Raw genomic sequence first — 21,755 nt, 5'->3', positions numbered from 1 at the left:
CTGGACAAACCCCGAAATTTGCTTAAGCTATTCGCCAGTTACCATGCGTTTTAGATCACCAAGATAGGCAAAGACTGTATATTCACATAAACAGTTTTATTTACACAAATGATATAACAGACTTTATAACTTATTTGTTACATCAGGAAAATATCTGGAGGGCTGGCGCATGGGACAGGTGCTGACCCCTTGACAGGTGTGTGTTTGTGATATGGGGGGGGGTGTCTACAGGTCAGACCTCACCCCAAACCCGGGTCCTGGGGGTGGTCCTGTTAGGGACGTGAGGCCCCCTGCAGGCTCACATGAGAAACGCCCGTTCCTTCAACATAAACACACAAAATGATAATTAGAGTCAATCCAAATTACACGTTTATTTCAGCCAGCACATGAACAACCAATTGCAACACAAAACTTTACAGAGGATTTCTGTTGATATTGTGGTTTAAACACAGATGGGGAATAGATAAATAATTACAACAAGAATCATCATAATCATCATCTTTATTTGCATTACACTTTTCTCAAACCCATGATAGCTTTACAGGGGAACAAATATGACATACCAGTTTTAGCTTCAAATTGTAGCAACAAAGAAAGCATAATATGCTAAAGATGTTGAGGGTCATTCCCATACATGGACTGAGCAATGCCTTTAGGAGGGTTAATTGTAGAAAAGCTGCTGGACCGGATGGAATTTCTAACAGGGTTTTGAAATCCTGCGCTGCTCAGTTAGCTCCTGTGTTTACTTATATCTTTAACACATCATTGGCTCAAGAGACAGTTCCTACTTGCCTCAAGCAGTCTGTTATTGTTCCAGTACCGAAAAACAAAAGTCCATCATGTCTGAATGACTACCGCCCAGTAGCCCTGACGTCTACAGTGAAGTGTTTTGAGAAGCTTATGAAAAACATTATCTGCTCATCCCTCCCTGCCTCCTTCGATCCCCTCCAATTTGCTTACAGAGCCAACAGGTCTACAGAGGATGCCATCTCAAACCTCATGGACACCACCTTAACTCACCAGGAGGAGGGGAATGGGAATTACGTGAGGATGCTGTTCATTGACTTTAGTTCAGCATTCAACACGATAGTACCTCTCACCTTGGTCACAAAGATGAAGGCCTTAGGACTGAACACTACCCTGTGTCACTGGATATTTGACTTCCTCACCAACCGTTCACAAGTGGTTAGAGTGGGGGGTCTGACATCTGACTCATTAACCATCAGCACTGGTGCTCCCCAAGGCTGTGTTTTGAGTCCACTGCTGTACAACATCTACACACATGACTGCAAAGCCAACAGTAGTCATACCTCCATCATCAAGTTTGCAGATGACACAGTGATCTTGGGCCTGATTAGTAACAACAATGAACAGCTCTACTTGGATCAGGTTGATGAGGTGGCACAGTGGTGTCAATCTAACAGCTTGACACTGAATATCAATAAAACCAAGGAAATGGTAATGGATTACAGAAGGCAGCAGCAGAACTACAGTTACACCCCACTAATGATCAGCGGGCAACCTGTAGAGAGAGTCACAAGTTTTAAATACCTTGGTGTCCACATTACTGAAGACTTAACATGGACTGTTAACACTCAATATGTTCTGAAGAAGTCCAGACAACGACTCTACTTCCTTCGTCAGCTAAGGAATTCATAGTTTCTACATCCATCATGAAGGCCTTCTACACTTCAGCGGTTGAGAGTGTTCTAACTGGTAGCATCATCACCTGGTATGGGAACTCCACAGTTAGAGATTGTAGTACTCTGCAGAGAGTAGTGCGCTCAGCTGAACGTACTATAAGAACTCAACTCCCTGCTCTACAAGATATCTATTCCAGAAGAGTACTCCTAAGAGCCCAAAAGATTCTGAAGGACTCTTCTCATCCTAACAATGGATTATTCCTACCGCTGAAATCAAGAAGACGCCTATGTAGTCATAAGCCAGAACTGAGAGACTCAGGAGAAGTTTTTATCCCCAGGCCATCCGAACTCTGAACTCACACTATACTGACTTTGCACACATTCACTCCTCTGCACTCTCAAACATTTCCCAACTCTGAACTCACATTATACTGACTTTGCACTCATTCACTACTCAGCACTCATGACCCCCTCCCCCCCACACACACACACACACACCTACAAGACTTTTAGCACTTTTACATCCCTCTCCCTATGCTACATAACAGACCTTTTATTTATTTTCTTATTTCATCACACGTCAAAACACACACACACACACATCTGACTTTCTCCCACTTTTGCACATCTCCATAGAACTTTTTATTTATTATTTTTGATTTCTCCTCCATCTACCCATGTCCTTGATTGCCTAGCCTTTCTGCCCACCCCCCACCCCCATCCCCAACACACACACTTACATCATCACTGTCATCACCTCACATACATACAGCACACTGCTTGCTACAGTAAGCCTCCTCTACATACTTGCTGCACACTGCCCCCCCCCCCCTTACATACACAGCACATTGTCTTCAGGATCTTCTCCAACACACATCCTCTACATACTTACAGCACACTGCCCCCACCTACCCACACACACACTACACACACACAGTCACTGCTCCACTCCCCTCCCGCCCACACACACATCTTCACTGTCATCACTCACATACATCATACATACAGTACTCTGCTTCCAATAGTAAGTCCCTTCACCATACTTGCAGTACACTGCCCCCCCCCCCCCCCCCAATACACAGCACATTGTCTCATGAGGAAGCTTCTCCAACACACATATTGCACACTGCCCTCTCCCCACATACACAGCATACTATCCCATAGGGCTGCACAATTAATCGAATTTTAATCACGATCACGATTTTGGCTTCCCACGATCAAATTTGCGTGATCGAGCGATATTTCAAATGTGTGCTCTACCCATAGAACCAACCTGGCAACCCATAGAACGCTCCACTACAAAACAAATCAAGCGCTCCTTAAACCTGTCTGACCATGTGCCTGCATGCAGCCTACCAATGACAGCTGTTCCCTGCACTGCTCAGCCTGATGCACTGTGGACTAGTGACATTATGTTATCTATTAGTAGGCTAGTTAGACTATACAATAAACGACGATCAAAAATCAAATGTGTGACACAGCAGAAGGCCAAGAGCTTGTCCCTCGAAGCGGATCATGCATTGTTCGAAAATATTTCGGATTTCAGGCAAGTTAAGTTAACCAAAAATATAAGCAAAGCAGGGTTCTCAACTCATACCGTGAAACACATCACATGACGTAAACCACACATGCCTTTTTTATCACGTTAACTTTTAGTCCTTGTTTGCTTCCTCTGATAGCCTATACTGTAATAAGAGTTGAGCTAACGACGGGATCCGTGAATTTTATTCATGTATTTTATAAGCTACATGTGCAACCTACAATGCATATGCGTTTCAAGACACAGCCTACTCAAAACGAGTGAACAATAATGAAAATGTAGCCTACACGTCAGTGTTTTACATATCAACAAATGACTAAACCAGGGGTGTCCAAACTGCGGCCAGCCATGCACTTTAATCCGGCCGAGCATTTATTAGTTTATCATAGGCCGCTCGCTATTTTTTTCCAGCGATAGACGACGTTGTGGTTAACTTTAGGCTACTGCAAACTGCTTTACACTCTTCTTAGAGAACGTTTACAATGTCAATGTCAAAACAGCTTGTCACATCGAGAAACATAGAACCTCCATTGCAGCAGATCTAACTACGTTATGCTAGTCCATTTAATTGGGGACGCATTTGAGCATGGGAGAGAGGGCGATGACAACAGTAGTTCCCATTACTGACCATTTATAAACTGTGAGAGGGCACAGCCATAGGCACAGCACTAGCCATAGGCTATATTTGAGTGGAGCTGGCAGAGTCCCAGTGACAGTGCACCATTTATAAATGAATTAAACAGCATCAAATTAACAGTATTTCTTAAGAAATTAATTTTCTACAACAAAATTATTTTGTCATTTAAATAATACAAAACATTATTATTATTATTATTATTATTATTATTATTTGTGTGTGGCCCGCTGGCCAATTTTCAAAACCCAATGTGGCCCTTCAGTCAAAAAGTTTGGACACCCCTGGACTAACGATTACAGTAAACTCATGAACACGAAGCAGAGCTTAAGTGGCTAATGGGGAGCGTTGGGAGGATTCCCGGTGGGCGTTTTCCAAAATCTTAACAAAGTAGCACGCACAAAACATTTGTTTGGAAGTTGTTTGGAAGTTTGGAAGTCGCAGTCAAATTTAGATTTGCAGTAATTTAGGGGAGTAAATGTGAGGGGAAGAATTTGGGTGAGCCAGATAGCAAGTCCAATATGTTTAGGGAAAAAATATTTTTGTCACTAAAATTAATTAATAATCGTGATAAATAATCGTGATCTCAATATTGATCAAAATAATCGTGATTATCATTTTGGTCATAATCGTGCAGCCCTACTATCCCATCTCCCTTGTCATCCCCCCAACACACACACCAAGACCCCTGGCAGTTGTTGGGTTAGCCCCTTGAGCCGTGGATCTGCCCAAGGTTTCTTCCTTGGTAAGGGAGTTTTTCCTTGCCCCTGTTGCTCTTGGGTGCTCCTTGTTGGTGCCCCCCACCCAATCCCAATCTTCCCCCACCTTCCTTATGCAGCCCTTGCCACTTAATCTACTAAACCCCTCTTCTACTGCACTTTTTACCCCCCCCCCCCCCATTAATGCACAAATAGGCTGACACCAGACATAATTTCACTGCATTTCTTACTTCCAGTAACTATATGCATGTGACAATAAACTTCCTTGTATCCTTGAGTATAGTCATAAACTCATTAATCTGTATTTCCATTTAGCTCATTCACCTATTTTAAGTTCCTTCTTGAAAATTGTCTTTAAAGGAATTATCCGGAGTAAAATGCACTTTAGATCGATTTACGGATGATTGGGGGTACATTCGTTGAGTTGACATCAAAATCATGTCATTCGGATGTGTTTTGAGAAAGTTCGATTGTACCGTTTTCAGTCACACAACTCGTAGCCTGGAAGTGAGCAGGGCATTTCAATTTCGCCGCTACAAAACGCTATTTTTATACCTCTTTTACAGTTCCAAACAACATAACACTTACGTGGTAGTGAGTAGAGGGTCCCTAAAGCCAAACTGAAGTATCCCGAGGTCTTTATGTGGTCGAATAGAGAGTCCAGAATGAATTTCATCAAGCCAGTACCTTTCCGGAAATGTTGCCATCTTTGCTGTAGGAGTCTTATTGCTGGGTGTGTTGTAACACGCTCTGGAAATTCACAATTTCGTCGCCGTTTAAAAAAAAAAAAACATAGTCCAGTATTTCTTTCGAAATTGAAATGAAGTTGTATGGACTGGACTATGTTTTTTTTTTTTTTTTAAAGGCGACGAAATTGTGAATTTCCAGAACGTGTTACAACACACTCAGCAATAAGACTCCTACAGCAAAGATGGCAACATTCTCGATCTCTATCGTCTAAATAACTACACAGAATACTGTACTCAACCTGCACTTTGGTATTTAATGCTTCTTTTGCACTTCTGGTTGGATGTAACCTGTGCTAACCAGCAGGTTAGCGCTTCGGACTTGTAACCGGAGGGTTGCCGGTTCAAACCCCGACCAGTAGGCACGGCTGAAGTGCCCTTGAGCAAGGCACCTAACCCCTCACTGCCCCACGAGCGCCGCTGTTGTTGCAGGCAGCTCACTGCGCCGGGATTAGTGTGTGCTTCACCTCACTGTGTGCTGAGTGTGTTTCACTAATTCACAGATTGGGATAAATGCAGAGACCAAATTTCCCTCACGGGATCAAAAGAGTATATATACTTATATACTATGCATTTCATTGGCTCTGTACCTGTACTCTGCTAAATTACAATAAAGTTGAATCTAATCTAAAACAAAAAACACATCTTTCTTGTAAACAAAGGTTTTATAGGCAGTTTTTTTTTTTAGCTCAATTTCATCTATTGTATTGCATGCTGAATATTCTTTTGATATTATTCACCTGCTTTGTTGACTTTTTGCATCATAGCAATGCATATATATAATAAACCACCGTTACAGGAATGTTTAATTGTGGATAAGTCATAAATTCTTGAGAAAAAAAAACGGTATCGGATCGGTATCGGCAGATATTGCGGTTGTAACGGTTGTGTTATCGGTATCTGACATGAAAAAGTAGTATCGTGCCATCCCTACTTTCTTTAATGCTTGTTTTTATGTTCCTCTATCCAAGGCCTTTATGAGTCTCTAAGCAAGACCATTTTCTGAAGGTTCTGAGGTTTTTTGAATCCTTGAATCCTCTCTGTAACATACATTTGCAGAGATGCGTCAGCCTTACCTGGGTCCTGGTGGTGGAACTTTTCCAGCTTTCAGCTCATCCAGGATCTGCTCAATGTCGGCAGTGTTCAGATCCTCCTGAAAACCACAATCATGGGTTTAATAGGGGATTAAAACCAAAAAGTAAAATATATACGGTTTAATAGCCCATGTTGTAGTTCTAATTTAATACCAACTATTACAACACTGGTGTGAGCCAGGCTAGCTGTATAAGACATCTGCAGTCCTAAGTTGCAGTCATTGCTCATTGACCTTGATATTAACGTTACTGCTGTTATTACTGCTGCTACTGTGCTCAAAGCTTAAAAAGTGCTATATAAATAAATATTATTATTATTGTTATTATTATTATTATTATTAATGCTAAAAACTGCTTGTGCGGGTGGTAGAGTGGTTGGGTGGGGGTAGACAGTCCCTGCTGGTTAACCATGATGACATGAGGAGACACTTTTATGCATCAGAGACCCATAGATAGAGCTCAGGAATTGCAAGGAATTGCAGTTGTCTTAGGCGTTATATCCTGACAGAAAACCGGTCCACCAGAGTGGTGGGTTGACTCTCTCTTACGGTGTGTTTCCACACAGCGAAACACCTCGCGATTTTCGGCCAGCGAAATTTCGCCTCGGGGGCGTGACGGCGAAACCGCTAACCTTTTGACTGCAGTGTCTAGCCAGTGGTGGCAAGCGAGCTAATTAGGCTAATCAGCTAATTCAAACGTTTAAGTACTTAATGAAGATATCCAGGGGTCTTTATGCCTCGACTAAGTTGATGTTGCCTATAAACAACAATTCATGTTCATAGAAACAACAAAGGTCAATAAGACATAATATATTTCATACCTGTGTTGCAGCATGTAGCCTAGCTGTCTAGCTAGGTTTACAATGCAATCCAATGTCCTAAAATACTAGCATTTCGCCTGTCAGCTAGCTAAAAAAGATCGAGTGCTTAATAAACTAACATATATAGTGGTCTATTTAGTGGTGTATGTGCTCTGACTAAGTTCGTGTGGCATATAAACCACAATTCGTGTTGATACAAGTGCCAATGTTCGTGTAGAAACATTTTAATCACATACAAATGTTCGTGTTACAGCTCAGGTAGTCTCCGCCATCTTGGTCAGACTTTTTTGTAACTCCCGCCTCCAAACACAAAGACGCGGACCTGATTGGTTCTCGATTGGTCCTCATTTAAATAAAGTTAAACTTTGGCCAACTTAGCTTCGCCTGCCTCGGCGATTCGCTTTCATTTTGCCCAACTAGGGCGAATTTCGTCTCCATTCAACCTCAATGAGAGCGACGCGAAATTTCGTTGTGTGGAAACACACCGTTACGGTACGTTTCCACACAGCGAAACACCTCGCGATTTTCACCCAATGAAATTTCATCTCAGGGGCAAAACAGCAAAACAGTAGTGGCTGCAAGGCGAGGTATCAGCTCGTTCAAAAGTTACGGGGTCTTTATGTAAGGGATAATGGACGACACGGTGGTCTGTTCACAGAAGTTAATGCACGGTCGAGGTTGTAAAACGGCCCCGACGCAAAGCGGAGTGCCGTTTAAACCTCGTAGTGCATTAACTTCTGTAAACAGACCACCGTGAAAACCATTATCCCGCTTATTCCACTGTTGCCACTTGCGTTGTGTTCATTTCCTGTTACAATTTAAACGTTTTAATCGCTAAAACTGTCTTGTTTGTAGAACTAATTTCTTCCGAAACATATCAACTAATTTCTCAACTCACAGGACAAACTGCCGTTACTAGTTCTAAATGGATGGTTGCTACGGCCAAAGGCCAGTCGTTAGTTCTATCTCTCCCGTTGTCAAGCGGGCGTATCCCAAGATTCTGATGAACTTTAGCTTTGAAACATCGCTATTTTACTTAGCCTGCTGTCATCCATCTAGCTAAAAGCCACCTCCGTCATATGCTACAATGTTGCAATGTTCTGAACGTATGCATTTTACAGCTCGGATGCAACGTGACAGTTCATTTAAACTTCACAACGAGTTCGGCGAATTAATATACAAGTGTGATACGGCCAAAAAAATGGATCTTCTTCATAGGTGTGCAGATAACATACGGTTAATGGTCGTTTTAAATTACGTAGGACAATGGGAAATTCAACCAAGCAGTGGAATAAGCCGCTACTAAGTTGATGTCAACTATAAACATCCGGACTTATCAGTTATCCATAAAATCCAAAATGGCACCCGCCGAAAAGAGAAAAGGTTATTCACCTTATTCCGCACGCAAACATGGGGGCTCTAGCTTTGCCCACATTGTCTCCGAACTTCCGATTGAGCAGTACAGCCATTGCGATACATTGAGATAGCAGAGCTCTATCGAGATGACTGCCATCATATATTATGGGTCATCCTAAAGTTAGGAACGTTTATTTAGGATTTTGGTGACTTAAGACATTTCTCTTATACAGCTTTCCTATCTGAAGTTAGGAAAAAACTGACTTTGGACCGGCTGTTCTGTAAGTTAGCCTCTCTATCCTCTTCTGCCGTGTTATCCCAACGAAACTAACTAGACGTAGCTAGCCGACCAGAAGCAGTAGGCCCTTTCACACTGGCAAAATTGCCGCGATTTAATGTACCAGAATCGCGGAACGAGTGTCCCTTTCACATAGACCGAGGCGGAACGGCGGGACAAAGGGTCTCGCCAAATTTACTACCAAGCCCCCTAGACATTTTGCCGAGTTTTTTCGTTCCGCCACCAGTGTGAATGGGTCAAGGCGGAAAGGGGGAACGTGGGCGTGGGAAGGGGACGTGGGCGGGGGTGTCTAGTGACGTTACCTGGGAGATTTAAAAACACACACAGCTGATCAGAACGAAGAAGAACAACAACAACAAGGAGAAAGAAAACATGGCACACTGGGGAGACCAAAAAATCCGGACGCTCCTTGCCCTTGGGGAGAAGATGAGATGAGGCGCCACATGAACGGGACAGTAAAGGATGGTCCTATATTGGAAAGACTGGCCGGAAAACTCCGCGACCTCGGCTATGCACGGGACAAGATGCAGGTCACCAGCAAATTAAAAAGCCTGCAAAAAATTCAACAGCGTCAATGACCACAACGGCAGAAGTGGCAGGGGGAGACTGGATTGGCCATATTTCGACCTCTGTTGTGCGATTTGGGGGAGCAGCCACTAGGCCAACCCTGTCGCTCTTCAGAGCAGCATGGAGGCGACACCTGCATCCCCAGCATCCAGTGTCTGTTCTGGCGCCGACACCAGCACCAGCGATTCCAACACCGAAAGCCAACAATCAGCCACCGATAACCAACCAGGTAAATTCGTAGGCCTACTCATTTTCGCAATTGCAGGCCATAACATTCCCCCGATTTGTTTGCCTATGAAACAACCCAACTAAGTATCCAAAGGGACATGCAGTCGCAGTCTTCCCTTATGCGGGACATGATTGCAAGAATACCAGCTCCTGTACCAGAGCACAGCACCCCACGCCACTACCGGGCACCTGCTGCAGCGTCCTACCACTCTCCTCCGCCACCATTCCCCAGCTTCCACATGGACGAGTCACACAACGGGCCGTCTGCGTCTTATCAGCAGCTGGACTGATCATATTGTTGTTTTTAATTTTGCGATTTTTTTAAACATTTTTTAGCACTGCATATTTTGCAGTTATAGGGCTCTATTTTTGGTATGGATGGTATTTTTTGTATGTTTGTAAATAGTTATAATACACTGTTGCACTGATGTTTCATTTTGCACTTGTAAATAGTTCATGTTTGTAAATAGTTATAATATGCCTACATTGCACTGTTGGATGTTTCATTTTGCACTTGTAAATAGTTCAAGCACATTTCTTTCTATTACAACATTTATAGTTTAATCTTCCTGTGTACTTCACTCATTTACATTCGCCAGACTTCACAAATACAGCCTAAGTCCGCGGTAATTCAAATGTGGACGTCTAATCGGTGAAATCACACTTCTTATTGTAATGCTTAATGCATTGTATACCGATTGCTTTGATAACTGCACCTGTTTAGAATATTGTGGACTTTAATGCTAGGAATGCCTGCTGTATTGTTCGAGGACAGGCGATAATGCTCTTGAACAAGAGTAGGTATTGTAATGCTTAATGCAACTGCTCCCTGCTTCTCTTCAATTTCTCATCCAAATTACTTTTTATTGTCCGAAGACGTTGCTCGCAAGATGAATCCGATTCTATCGAAGCATAGCACTGCACGATGATGCAAAGCAACTTCAATTGCATCTGCAAGGTAGGCCTACTAAAGATGTGGGCAGCAGCTAGCCAAAGTGTTGTCAGTTCTCCCGCCATGGTTTTGAAAATTACACACCTGCTGCATCTGAAGGGTGCATAAGGCCCACGCATATCAGTCTACACGCCCCCTATTGCACGTCACGTTTAAATTTGCTAGCTGGTCCCACCCATAGGTCCTGTCTCCTGGCTCCCCAAATCGCCGGGACTTGTGAACAGATCAGCAGGCCGGCAAATTTTCACCTCGTTTTCAGACACACGTTGCGGCAAAAAGACGTCTCCTCTTCCCGCAAATTTTGCGTAATCTCTGTGTGAAAGGGCCTAGTGTTGCCAGATGCCAGCAAGGTTTTCCAGCCCAAAGCCTCGTCAAAAACCGCGAGAATGCACAAAAACCGCCCAAATTTGCTTTTGCTTGTTTCTCATTTAAACACATTGAAATCATTAACAAGCTTTAAAATTACCCATTTTTCGACTTAGCCTATCCAATTTCAGAAACAATATTCAATCAAATGAACGCAAAAGTAGGCTACACGGACCTCAGTCAGACTATTCTTCTATAAGCTTATGTTACGGAAAATAATGCAATAAACGTAGACCATCAATGAGTCTGTGTCAATAGACGCTTGGAACAAAAGCATTCAGTAGGCTAGCCTAACATAAAAACATTGAGTGGCTATATGAACATACAAAATAGCCTAACACACAACATTTCAATTATTTATAATAGCAACATGACATGCATATTCATGTATAACATTAGATGAAATCGCATTGATTATAGAACAGGGGTGTTGACTCTTTGCAGAGGCAGTGCGTTCATAACTGGTGGGCCAACTCTAGGCTACACAAAAAATATTTTCATAGGCCTACGCCAAATGTAGGCTAAAGGCTTGAGTTAAACTTGAGTCTGACACCTGTGATTTAGAACAATTAATTAATACATAGGCGCTATCTATTCCCTGAGCCAGGCAGTTAGGCCTATTAGGCTATAGGCTATTTAGGACAGTGTCAGTGCGCTCTTTGCAGAAGCAGTGCGTTCATGCATGGCAACTCTATACACGCAAAAAATATTTTCATACGCCAGATATAGGCTAAAGGCAAACTTGAGTTTGACACCTGTAATTTAGAACAATTAGTAGGCCTACCTGACAGGCAGTTAAACCTAGAGTTTTCATGAAAGTCGCGTTGAACGAACAGGGGTGTCAGTGCGCTCATTCATGCATTCGGGCCATCTCTACACAAAAAACATAGGCCTATGGCCTAGGCCCTTCGTGAAAATTGCTTTGAGCAATTGTTATTAGGCCTAAAAATACTTAAAAAGTTCTAGTAGGCTTTGTCAAACTTCCTCAACAACTGTCGGGCTGGACGGAACGTGGGCCGTAGTCCTATGTCAAGCCATTCGCGCAAGACCTGTGCGCACATCCATCAACCCTGAAAGAAGGGGAAAGTCCATCCTGTCTCGTAGGTAATCTTTCAGCAGTGTGCACCCTCATGAAGAGATTGACTGTAATGAGAAAATGATCTTTGCCCACTTTGGCATATTGATATTGTCAGTCAGCTAGCTAAATTTGAAAACCCCGCGAGCTGTGTGTTTGAAGGGCGGTCTGCGCCGCAGTAGAGGAGAACCAGACTGAAACACTTTTTAATTAAACGTAATTTACAAAGACATCGTAAAACACTGAAAGCTAATATTTTGTCACAAGCAACCTACATCTGTCCTCTGTCAAATACAGTTGCATTTTCAGGTCCATGCAACCATTCAGGAGTTATTTAAGGAGAAATCGAACGTGCGTTTTGTTTCATTCGTCCCTCCTGGCCGGGATAAATGAAACGACATGGGGGACGAAAGAAACATCAGCTTAAACTTCCCACAACTTCAATATTTGACAACATCATGAATGGTACTTAATATGTGTTATTTTAGATAAATTACTGCTGGGCTTTACTGTCTGCTATGCATATCTAACAACTAATTGCCGTCATTGTGAAGCGCATATCTCGCGGTTATGGAAATACGATGCACTATGCCATTTATAGCTAGAATGCATGTTTCGATACATAAGGTGACGTGAGCTGAGAGTGTCTGTTGTCAGTTTAGGGGGCACGTCAGCCAGAGGGTGTGTGAGTGAGTGAGTGAGTGAGAGACTGCTGCCTGCTGACCAGAGAGGGTCGCTGGAAGAAGGGTCTGAAGTGCCTATGTGTTTCGGCTACAAAAACCCGCCGAACTGATCCGAAACCACCCCAATTTTTATACACCCGCCCAACCCCTTTTTTGCCCGCAAAATAGATTGCAAAACCGCCCAATCTGGCAACCCTGACCAGAAGTTTAAAGACAATTGGAATTTTAAAAAATGGGCGGGGCTAAATAAGGTGAATATCTCAGCTTCCTTTAGTCTTAAATAATTGTATAATGTATTTTTTCTACTTTGTTTGATACAAGGAATCCAATTCTGATATATTCTTCTTATTTTAAGTCCATTTCCATGTTAAATCTATTATCATAGTCATATTTAGCTCAGATAAACTGTCAATATCTCTGAAAAAGTCACATTGAAATATTACTCAGGGCCCTAGACCCATATTTTTACCTCCAAGGTATGCTTTTCTTTGTTGATTGGACACGTCACTATCACTATAGTGTCAAAAATCACATGTGACCAAAAGGACCATTGTTGAGGCTTTAAATAAACACAACTTCAAAACTATGCCACAGTGAAAAGTTATATTGGGCTTTTCACCATGTTAAAGGAGAATTCTGGTGTGATATTGACCTAAACTGTGTTGAAACATGATACCAAGTGTGAACGTATGTCTCATAGCTCATCTCGGCTTGTCCCCTGCACTTAGAAATCTGGCGCTAGTTAGCTGATGCTACCAACAGTTTTTCGATGGGGGTGCCTCGGGCATCGGCCTAGCCATGCAAATAAATCACTGTTTTACACCATTTACGAGGCTCAAAGTAGCTCCATACTTCATTGGTAGACTTCCGAGGGCCTTGACATTTAAAACGAGACATTGAGAACTTTGAAAAAGCACTGATAGTTTATTTACAAGACGATTTATACAGACAGTACCTTCATGAAGTTTACCGTTCGCCGCCATCTTGAATTTAGTCACGATAAGTCAAGCGACGAGTAAGAATGAACAGGTATGATAAGGGATTAGATTCCAAAAATAATTCAGTGGAAATGCATGGATTCCGGTTGCTTCCAGTAGCAGCAACTGGAATCCATGCATTTCCACTGAATTATTTTGAAATCTGGTATTTCAAGTATTTCATACTTGCACAATGTTATACAGCGAAGTCCAGCTCGGTGGCACTTACAGTTGCCCTTACAGGCAACCACACAGCCACAGTTGAGGAGGAGTGAGCATCCCTTGCTGACATCTTCCAGATCTGTCCAATATGGCACCCAGACTTTGGTTCTGTCATTCCATTCCCAACCCCACTCACTGGGGTTTTCAGAAACCAATGTCTTTTAAACACACAAGATGTTGTATACTGACACAAACTGACTGTGTATGTGTGTGTGTGTGTGTGTGTCATCTGCACTCACATAGTAGTTGTCATTGATTTGGACCATGGGTGCGTTGACGCAGGCTCCAAGGCACTCCACCTCTGACAGAGTGAACAGCTTGTCTGGCGTGGTCTGGCCCACTTTGATACCTACGGAGAGCAAAAAGGATCAAAACCCTACCCACACAATTACAGGAAATATCTGATAATTGTATTCTATTGGAACTGGTTGTAGAGTAAAATAAGGACATTCCTGTAGCATGCCCTGGTTTTATACAAGTATAATTTAATCTATGTGCAGTCTCCAATATCAGCAAAGTGATAATGCTTTTTATAAAGGTTCCATGACCTTTCATCAGTTACTTTATTAGTTTATGTTTAGAGTGTGAGGTACCAATTTACTTTTTTAAAGTTTACTATTTTGATTGTGATGTAGTCTTTCAACACAGATTGCTAAAGTGATTAGTTAAATGCCTTTATAATGCATTATGAAGGGAAGTTTCCCAGATAAAGATAAAGCCTAGATTAAGCCTTTTCTATCTTTTTCTTTTAGTCTAGGACTAGGTTTAATCAATGCACAGGAAACTAACCCTATATGTATCAACGTGTTTGTGTATGCTTATGTACATTTCTGTTTATATACAAAAGTGTTGATTGAATGCATGTGTTAGAATGTGCGCAATGTATGTGTATAGTGTGTGTATGTATGTATAAATGCCTGTGTAAGAGTGTGTAGTGTGTGTATGTGTCTGTAAAGCGTGTGAATGTATGAATGTGTATGTATAGTGAGTGTATATTCTCTCTTACCCAGCTTGTTCTGGATAGCGGCAAGGATGCAAAAGTGTTGGTTGTATGTTAGGGGTGGCACGGTTCATAAAACCCACGGTTCGGTTTGTATCACGGTTTTAAGGTCACGGTTCACTTCAGAAATAGGCCTACCATACTTCAGCATAAGATGTATAGCTTAATTATCCACCATTTAGGCTACAGTATTAGTAGTTATATCATGTAACTAGATCATGCACAAACTGAAAGAACGACACATCAAGCACATCATTAAGACCATCTCTGAGGAAAGGTGAGATTTTGATACAGCATTGATGATTTCAAATTGCTTTTCATTTATTTGGCAAAAATTTAGAGTGTGTTATTGCCATCTGCAGTAACTTCTGTGCCTTTGTAGCACACTAAGATTGACTGAAATATTATGGAATATTTTATTTTTACACATAGCGTAGCGTACCCAAGCTATGCAAGATAGCTTCTAGGCTACCACATAACATTGACTAGCCCTATAAACGCGCACATTCTCTCCCGTCTCTGCCGAATTTGAACGCTCCTCTAGTTTCTCTCAACGGGGATATTTGCTCACTAAAGAGGAACGTTAGATCTTCCATGTGAGGAAGACCCAACATACATTGTAATGATATTTTATTTTCGAGGGCTTTTGAGATCTCGGGTAATTACCTTACAGTAAAATTTATTATTATTAGCCTACTACACGTCTTCCCTGCACATGAGAGTTCATCAGTGCCGTGCGTGCCACTGGAGGGCCCGCTCATATAGCCTCCTACTCCCCTTAATGATTGCAAATATAGAATTCAGTTGCGATTTTCAAACAGTTTTTGTGAGGGCTACTTTGTTAATATTTGGGAAACTGCAAGTAAAGGGCTAAAGAGCCTGCGACTGCACAGCCTAAGCTGCTGAAGTGCTGCTAGGGCGCAGCAAATTAACTTCAGAAACAATACATTTAAGCTCACGATATTCAGACAGGCCCATCCTCCCGAAACTCCCGATTAGCCACTCCGGGCCTGTACTAGCATAATTAATACGTGTTGCACAATGCTTTCACACAGTCGCAGTTCTATCTACCGTTTTCTAAATCCAAAATGTTCACACACACCAGACTTATGCGACGCTGGTGCATCCTCCAACTCCGGGCTGTATGTGTAAGAGTATGTAATGTGTGTATGTATAAATATGTGTATAGTGTGCCTGTGTGTGTGTGTGTGTGAGAGTGCGTGCATGTTATCTCTTACCCAGCTTGTTCTGGATAGCAGCAAGGATGCAAAAGTGTCGGTTGTATGGATGTGTAAGAGTATGTAGTGTGTATGTATAAATATGTGTATGTAGTGTGCCTGTGTATATGTGTGTGTGTGTGTGTGTGTGTGTGTGTGTGTGTGTGTGTGTGTGTGCGTGCATATGTTCTCTCTTACCCAGCTTGTTCTGGATGGCAGCGAGGATGCTGTCAGAGTCACAGAGCATGCAGGGCGTGGTGGTGCAGATCTGGATGTGGTACTTGCCCACCGGCTGCCTCATAAACATCGTGTAGAAGGTGGCAACCTCATACACGCGCATGGGAGCAATCTCCAGCACCTCCGCCACCTGGAGCACAAACACACACACCACTGGATATGAACGAAGGTGAGGAGAGGAAGGACTCTGTGTGTATTCTGCAAGCCACAGTTGATGATGCAGTTAAAAAAAAAATCCTCTGTGTGCTTTCGTGCCATGCCATTCCATGCGATTACTGGGAGATGACTGTGGCATCTCGCACACGCACACAAACAAACATTTATTTATACAGATGAGAAAAGGAACAAGGGTCCTTTGGACTGTATGGAGCTTTGTTTGAAGCGCACTTCATTTTGCACATAACTTGTTGCTCATCTCAAAACAACCACCTGGAGTGTACTGTTAAAGTTTGGTAGGGGATTTAATCAAACATAGAAAACATGATCCCATTCACTCAGGCCACTAGATTATCCTGAATGCATAAGTACTATGTAAACTAGGGCTGTAACGATACAAACCAAATTGTGAGGTTTGTGTATCACGATTTTTGACCCACGGTTTTATGACAGCACACTTTATGCAGATTAGCCTATAGCCTAGGCCTACTGTTTCTATTACAACTCTACCTCTTTGATTCAGTTGTCTGGTTCTCCTTGGGACAGGCCCTTTTGGGAAACATTGGTATTGAGATGATAAGTCAACTTAAATGCAAGAGTTTTAAACAAATATGTGCAGCATGCTAATGATGCTAAGCGGATTTAATAGTAATTTAGCTAGTCGTCTTCTATGCGTCCTTGCTTTCACAACTGAATGTTTTATTTGGATTGTGTTGGCTGAGTCGCGCGTGTCCATGAGTGAGAGAGAGTGAGAGAGAGAGGGAGGGAGGGAGAGCGAGAGAGAGCGGGGCAAGGAGAGGGGGTTTACTTCTATACTGTTTGGTATAAAGTTGAACACATAGTCTACACAATGAAAGCAACAAGAGGTATGAAATTATGATTTATTTATTTATTTTTGGACAACGTAGGCTACCGGTAAGTAAAGCGGGAGATGTGTGTTGCTTATGCGGCTGCGTAAGCTGCAAAGCACTGCTTGAAACACTCGAAAGGGTGTGTCGCGGTTCTGCCTTTTCACACCGCGACACAGGTTTGTGGATATGAGTGTCGGGATTTTGGTTTCGAATCGCATATCGTTACAGCCCTAATGTAAACAAGAGTATGCAAAGTGATACTCTTGTAGTATGCAAAATTTAAGAAAAGTATGCAAAAGTCTGACAATAATTTGTTGTGCCATTTATAATATGACATAGTGTCACAGGACTGCTGCATACAGTTCGCTAAGGTTTGGATATAGGTTTATATGAAGCCTCTAGATGTGGATGTAGACCTGAAGGATTTGGTACAAAGAGGGAAAAACCTCTCTGTGGTGTGGCGTGGTGACAGGTACCTTGTTCATGGCAGAGATGGGCAGCCAGCCATGCTGCCTCTGCGCCACGTCCAGCACGGGGATGGTGGCAGCCGCCTTGTGCCCCTCAGGGTAGTTGAGAATGATGGCCTCAATCCTCTGAAAGGGTACAGAGAGGAGTCAGACGCCTGTCTTTCAGCACAACATGCAATACCAGTCTACTACCAGTGTCCCAATAGACCACAGCTCTTTGTTCATTAGATAAATATTCACAAATTAGGATCAACTTGTTTACTTTTTATAGAGATGTAAACAAAATACTAACTCAAAGAATACCATCACAAACTGAAGTAGGTTGTCCTATAAACCTTTTTTGAATGGCAAATTTGCTAAAGACGATTTCAGTGTTACTGAAAATCTTAATTAAAATGTGCTTTGGACGAGTCCAGTGAAATACGAAACAACAGCACAGCACCTGAATGCCTTCATGTATATTGTGCATGCTCCTATTTAATATTTATTAAGTAGGTCCGTAGATGTGCGTATTCCCTAGAGCTTACTCACCTTCATGTTCTCAGAGGTGAACTCGAAGGGGGTGTCTGGGTTATTGTCGGGTGTGTCTCTGTGCTACAGAGGTGGAGAAAAACACAGAATGTTTTATTGGCTCCGGCTATTGGAGTCCCTTGTAGGCAAGAAAATATATACACCTCATAAATTCCAAAAAAGACAATAAATAAACAGTGTAAGATATACAGAGACAGTGTATATCGTTTACAGAAAGGACACAATTACAGTACACTGTATAAGAGACAAACAATGAACATAAAGTACAATGTGGTAGTGCAATTTCAGAGTCAGGTTTGGAAGCAATTTTGTGAAATTAGATTTCAGTAGGCTACAATTTCAGGCAAAATGTTAATAATTATTAAAGGCAATTTTTTTTTTAAAAATATGGTTTTCTTTTCCTGCTGCACGCAGTTTGGAAAGCACACTGACTACCAGCTTTTCCAGGCAAAGATCAAAGTCTCAAACAAGGCCAATCTCTGTGCAGGTAACTTTATACAGTAAACCTAGATTCATTCTTCTCTGGCTTCTGCTGAGCAGCATATGGTGGCCTGTAAGGTTGGTGTGAGGACTATTGACATAATCGCGTTGTGTAAAATTGGGTTCAGGCTCGGTAGGAGAAGCTCAAATCAGTGAGATATGATTCCCATAGAGGAGGCCAAAGTGACCACATATCAAGAAATGCACGTCAATGGCCCAAACTAATGATATGTGAAAGACGGTCTGCTTGAGGATAAACAGGGATTCAAGGCACCTGGTAATCACGGATGGATGCATGGCAACCTGGAGTCCGTGCTGCACCAATGCTACAACTAACACCATGCATGCAAGGAACAGATTTTGCACTCACCACAAAGATACCTCCTGCTCCTGCTCGCACGGCAGACCGGTGCAGGCTACGGACCTGCCGGGCCTGTTGAATAAAAAGGCAAAAGCATAAATGTGTAAGCAGATGTCATAACAAGCTAAAGGCATAATTTCCCTGACTCTTAACGTTAATGACTCCCCCTGCCGTAACCGCTGCAATGTATTAGCTAGCGATACAGAGGTTAGCAAGCTAGCTTAACTAGTACAGGTCACATCTGACAACAAAGTAGTCAACACATCATAATGTCAAGGGTTTGTTATTAACTATATGGATGAATGTATTCATGGCATAGTTATACTCAGTAAGCATACGGAGATATTTATTTTCGAAATGTCCAGTGATCTAGCATGCATTAGCTAGTGATGAAACCTTTAATGTATACCTAGCGTTAGTAGACGCCAGAGTAACGTTACTAACAATAATCCGAGACGCAAATAACATGCCAATAACTTGCAACATCCATACATATGAACAATATGTATTTACCACAGCTATGCATAACTGTATGCTGTTATTCTGCGACCCACGCGATAGCTAGTTCGCTAGTTAGCCACTCTAAGGTATTTCAAGTTCTGGTTGTCCTTGTGCGGTGTCATACATATTTGCAGACAATTTGCGGTTAAACTCTCTCGACATCTAAAATATATTCATAAATACGTATTAGAGAACACATACCGATTGCGATACAGCAGCACAAATGGCTCTAGACAAAAACATATTGCTTTATAGTTTCAATGTCCCTGGCAACTTTCTGACCACAATGGCGGACATCAACATCTGAGCGATGAAGCCGACTGTTGATTGAGATGGTCTAAATTACACAAACTCACTGTTCAGTCAATTACAATCAAGTGTAGAATACCTGATGACAATTCTTGGAGGCTGGTGTAAATGTGCTTTATGCCAGCCTTCAATTTGGTCAGTAGGGTAGCTAGCTAGTCTTCCCATTTATTTATTTTGTTAAATCCTTTCAAAATAATAGGCTATCATATTGTGTAGCCTAATGACTGACTTAGGCTACATGAATTAAAATATGTTAAATAGCCTACCTAGGCTATAAGCTAGAGATGTTCAATTACCTAATGCTAGAGATTTTCAATTAATGCATTGAATGTGTAACCTAGGCCTACAACATTATTACAGTGCATGAAAATGCACTGTACTGTTATTCCAAGGCTTTTTCTTCTTCTTCTGATTCTTCTTCTAACGCATTTAATGCAGCTTCAACCGTTTAACGTAGAAACTTCATTCAAACTGCGTTGTGTAGGTCTTACTTAGGACATGGGGGCTTTTTTGTATTAAAATTCCCCCCATAGACTTAACATTAGGCTGATGACATCACAATAGAGCCGTTAAGCAATTAGAATCCTATGCCAGGTGGTCAGGTCACCTGGATCAACTGCCAGTCTCAGGATTTAAGTCAAGTCAAGTCAGATTTATTTATAAACCGCATTTAACATGCACATAGTGCAATCCAAAGCGCTCCACAAACAAGACACATAACAACAAGACAAAAGATGGGCCAGGTGGTGGCGCTATGCCAGGCAGGCCCATTGGGTGTCTGGATATCATCATAATCATGATATCTATTAACCTGAGAAGTTTCAGACCATTCATTCAATGCACTGTGATTTATGACACATTTCCAGTTTATATGGTGAGATATTAAAATCATGACATATTACAACATATCAAAAATCCCTTCGCAATTTAACATCAGCAACATCTTGGCATAATTTTAGCCAAATTTCACATGAATCCGACAAACCGTCTAGGAGGCCAACATTTCCGGAAAGGTACTGGCTTGATGAAATTCATTCTGGACTCTCTATCCGACCACATAAAGACCTCGGGAAACTTCGGTTTGGCTTTAGGGACCATCTACTCACTACCACGTAAGTGTAATGTTGTTTGGAACTGTAGAAGAGGTATAAAAATAGCGTTTTGTAGCGGCGAAATGACATGCCCGTGTCTCGTCCAGGCTAACGAGCTTTGACTAAAAACGGTAACATCGAACTTTCTCAAAACACATCCGAATGACATGATTTGGGTGTCAACTCAACGTATGTACTCCCAATCATCCGTAAATTGATCTAAAGTGCATTTTACTCCGGATAATTCCTTTAAGCATACAAACTGGCCCTATTAAGACTACACATCCTGTTCAACTGCTTCCTCTGCCAAAAACTGTTTCAAAATAAAAGTCCTCACTACAATATTTCACTGTTAAACAATTTAACCCTTTAAACTACTGAACTCTTTAACTGTTCAGCCATTGTAACTGTTACTTGTCATCAACTATGACTCCTACCCACTGTCATACCTGTCAACATTTAGCTTTCCAAAAACGGGAGATTTTTTTTTTTTTTTTTTTTTTTGGGGGGGGGGGGTCAGTGTTTATACTGGATCTGTGTTTGCATATTTAATACGTTTCATACACGTGTTTCAACACTGCATTTCGGTCGTTGCTTTTACATTACCATTACCTTACGCATGCCAGTTATGTAT

At 42.0% G+C, this 21,755-nt stretch overlaps 1 protein-coding gene across 1 annotated transcript; it reads right to left on the bottom strand.

The window, feature by feature from the left end:
- Positions 1-81: 81 nt before the first annotated feature.
- Positions 82-20,032, bottom strand: ndufv2 (NADH:ubiquinone oxidoreductase core subunit V2). The gene is made up of 8 exons (XM_076293853.1): positions 19,923-20,032; positions 19,230-19,292; positions 18,380-18,442; positions 17,858-17,974; positions 16,336-16,504; positions 14,160-14,269; positions 6,359-6,435; positions 82-319 (listed from the first exon to the last, which is right to left on the bottom strand). The coding sequence occupies exons 1-8, from the start codon at positions 19,962-19,964 to the stop codon at positions 226-228; spliced, it is 735 nt and encodes a 244-aa protein (XP_076149968.1). The 5' UTR covers positions 19,965-20,032; the 3' UTR covers positions 82-225.
- Between the last annotated feature and the right edge of the window lie 1,723 nt (positions 20,033-21,755).

Source organism: Alosa pseudoharengus, unplaced genomic scaffold, assembly GCF_046254945.1.
Source record: "Alosa pseudoharengus isolate Yale_2024_CS ecotype anadromous, Long Island Sound unplaced genomic scaffold, YU_APseudo_1.1 YU_APseudo_1.1_scf_2, whole genome shotgun sequence".
Lineage (NCBI taxonomy): Eukaryota > Metazoa > Chordata > Actinopteri > Clupeiformes > Clupeidae > Alosa > Alosa pseudoharengus.
Note: the sequence above shows the minus strand (reverse complement) of the source record. Positions and strands in the feature narration are given on the sequence as shown.

What these genes read in the sequence shown, in the direction of transcription:
- ndufv2 (XM_076293853.1), bottom strand. Translation starts at nt 19,964, where the DNA reads ATGTTTTTGTCTAGAGCCATTTGTGCTGCTGTATCGCAATCG. An exon ending in TGCCATCCAGAACAAGCTGG is followed by an intron (nt 14,270 to 16,335) that starts GTAAGAGAGAAC and finishes TGCTCTCCGTAG; the next exon opens with GTATCAAAGTGGGCCAGACC. An exon ending in GTTCCACCACCAGGACCCAG is followed by an intron (nt 320 to 6,358) that starts GTAAGGCTGACG and finishes TTTATGTTGAAG; the next exon opens with GAACGGGCGTTTCTCATGTG.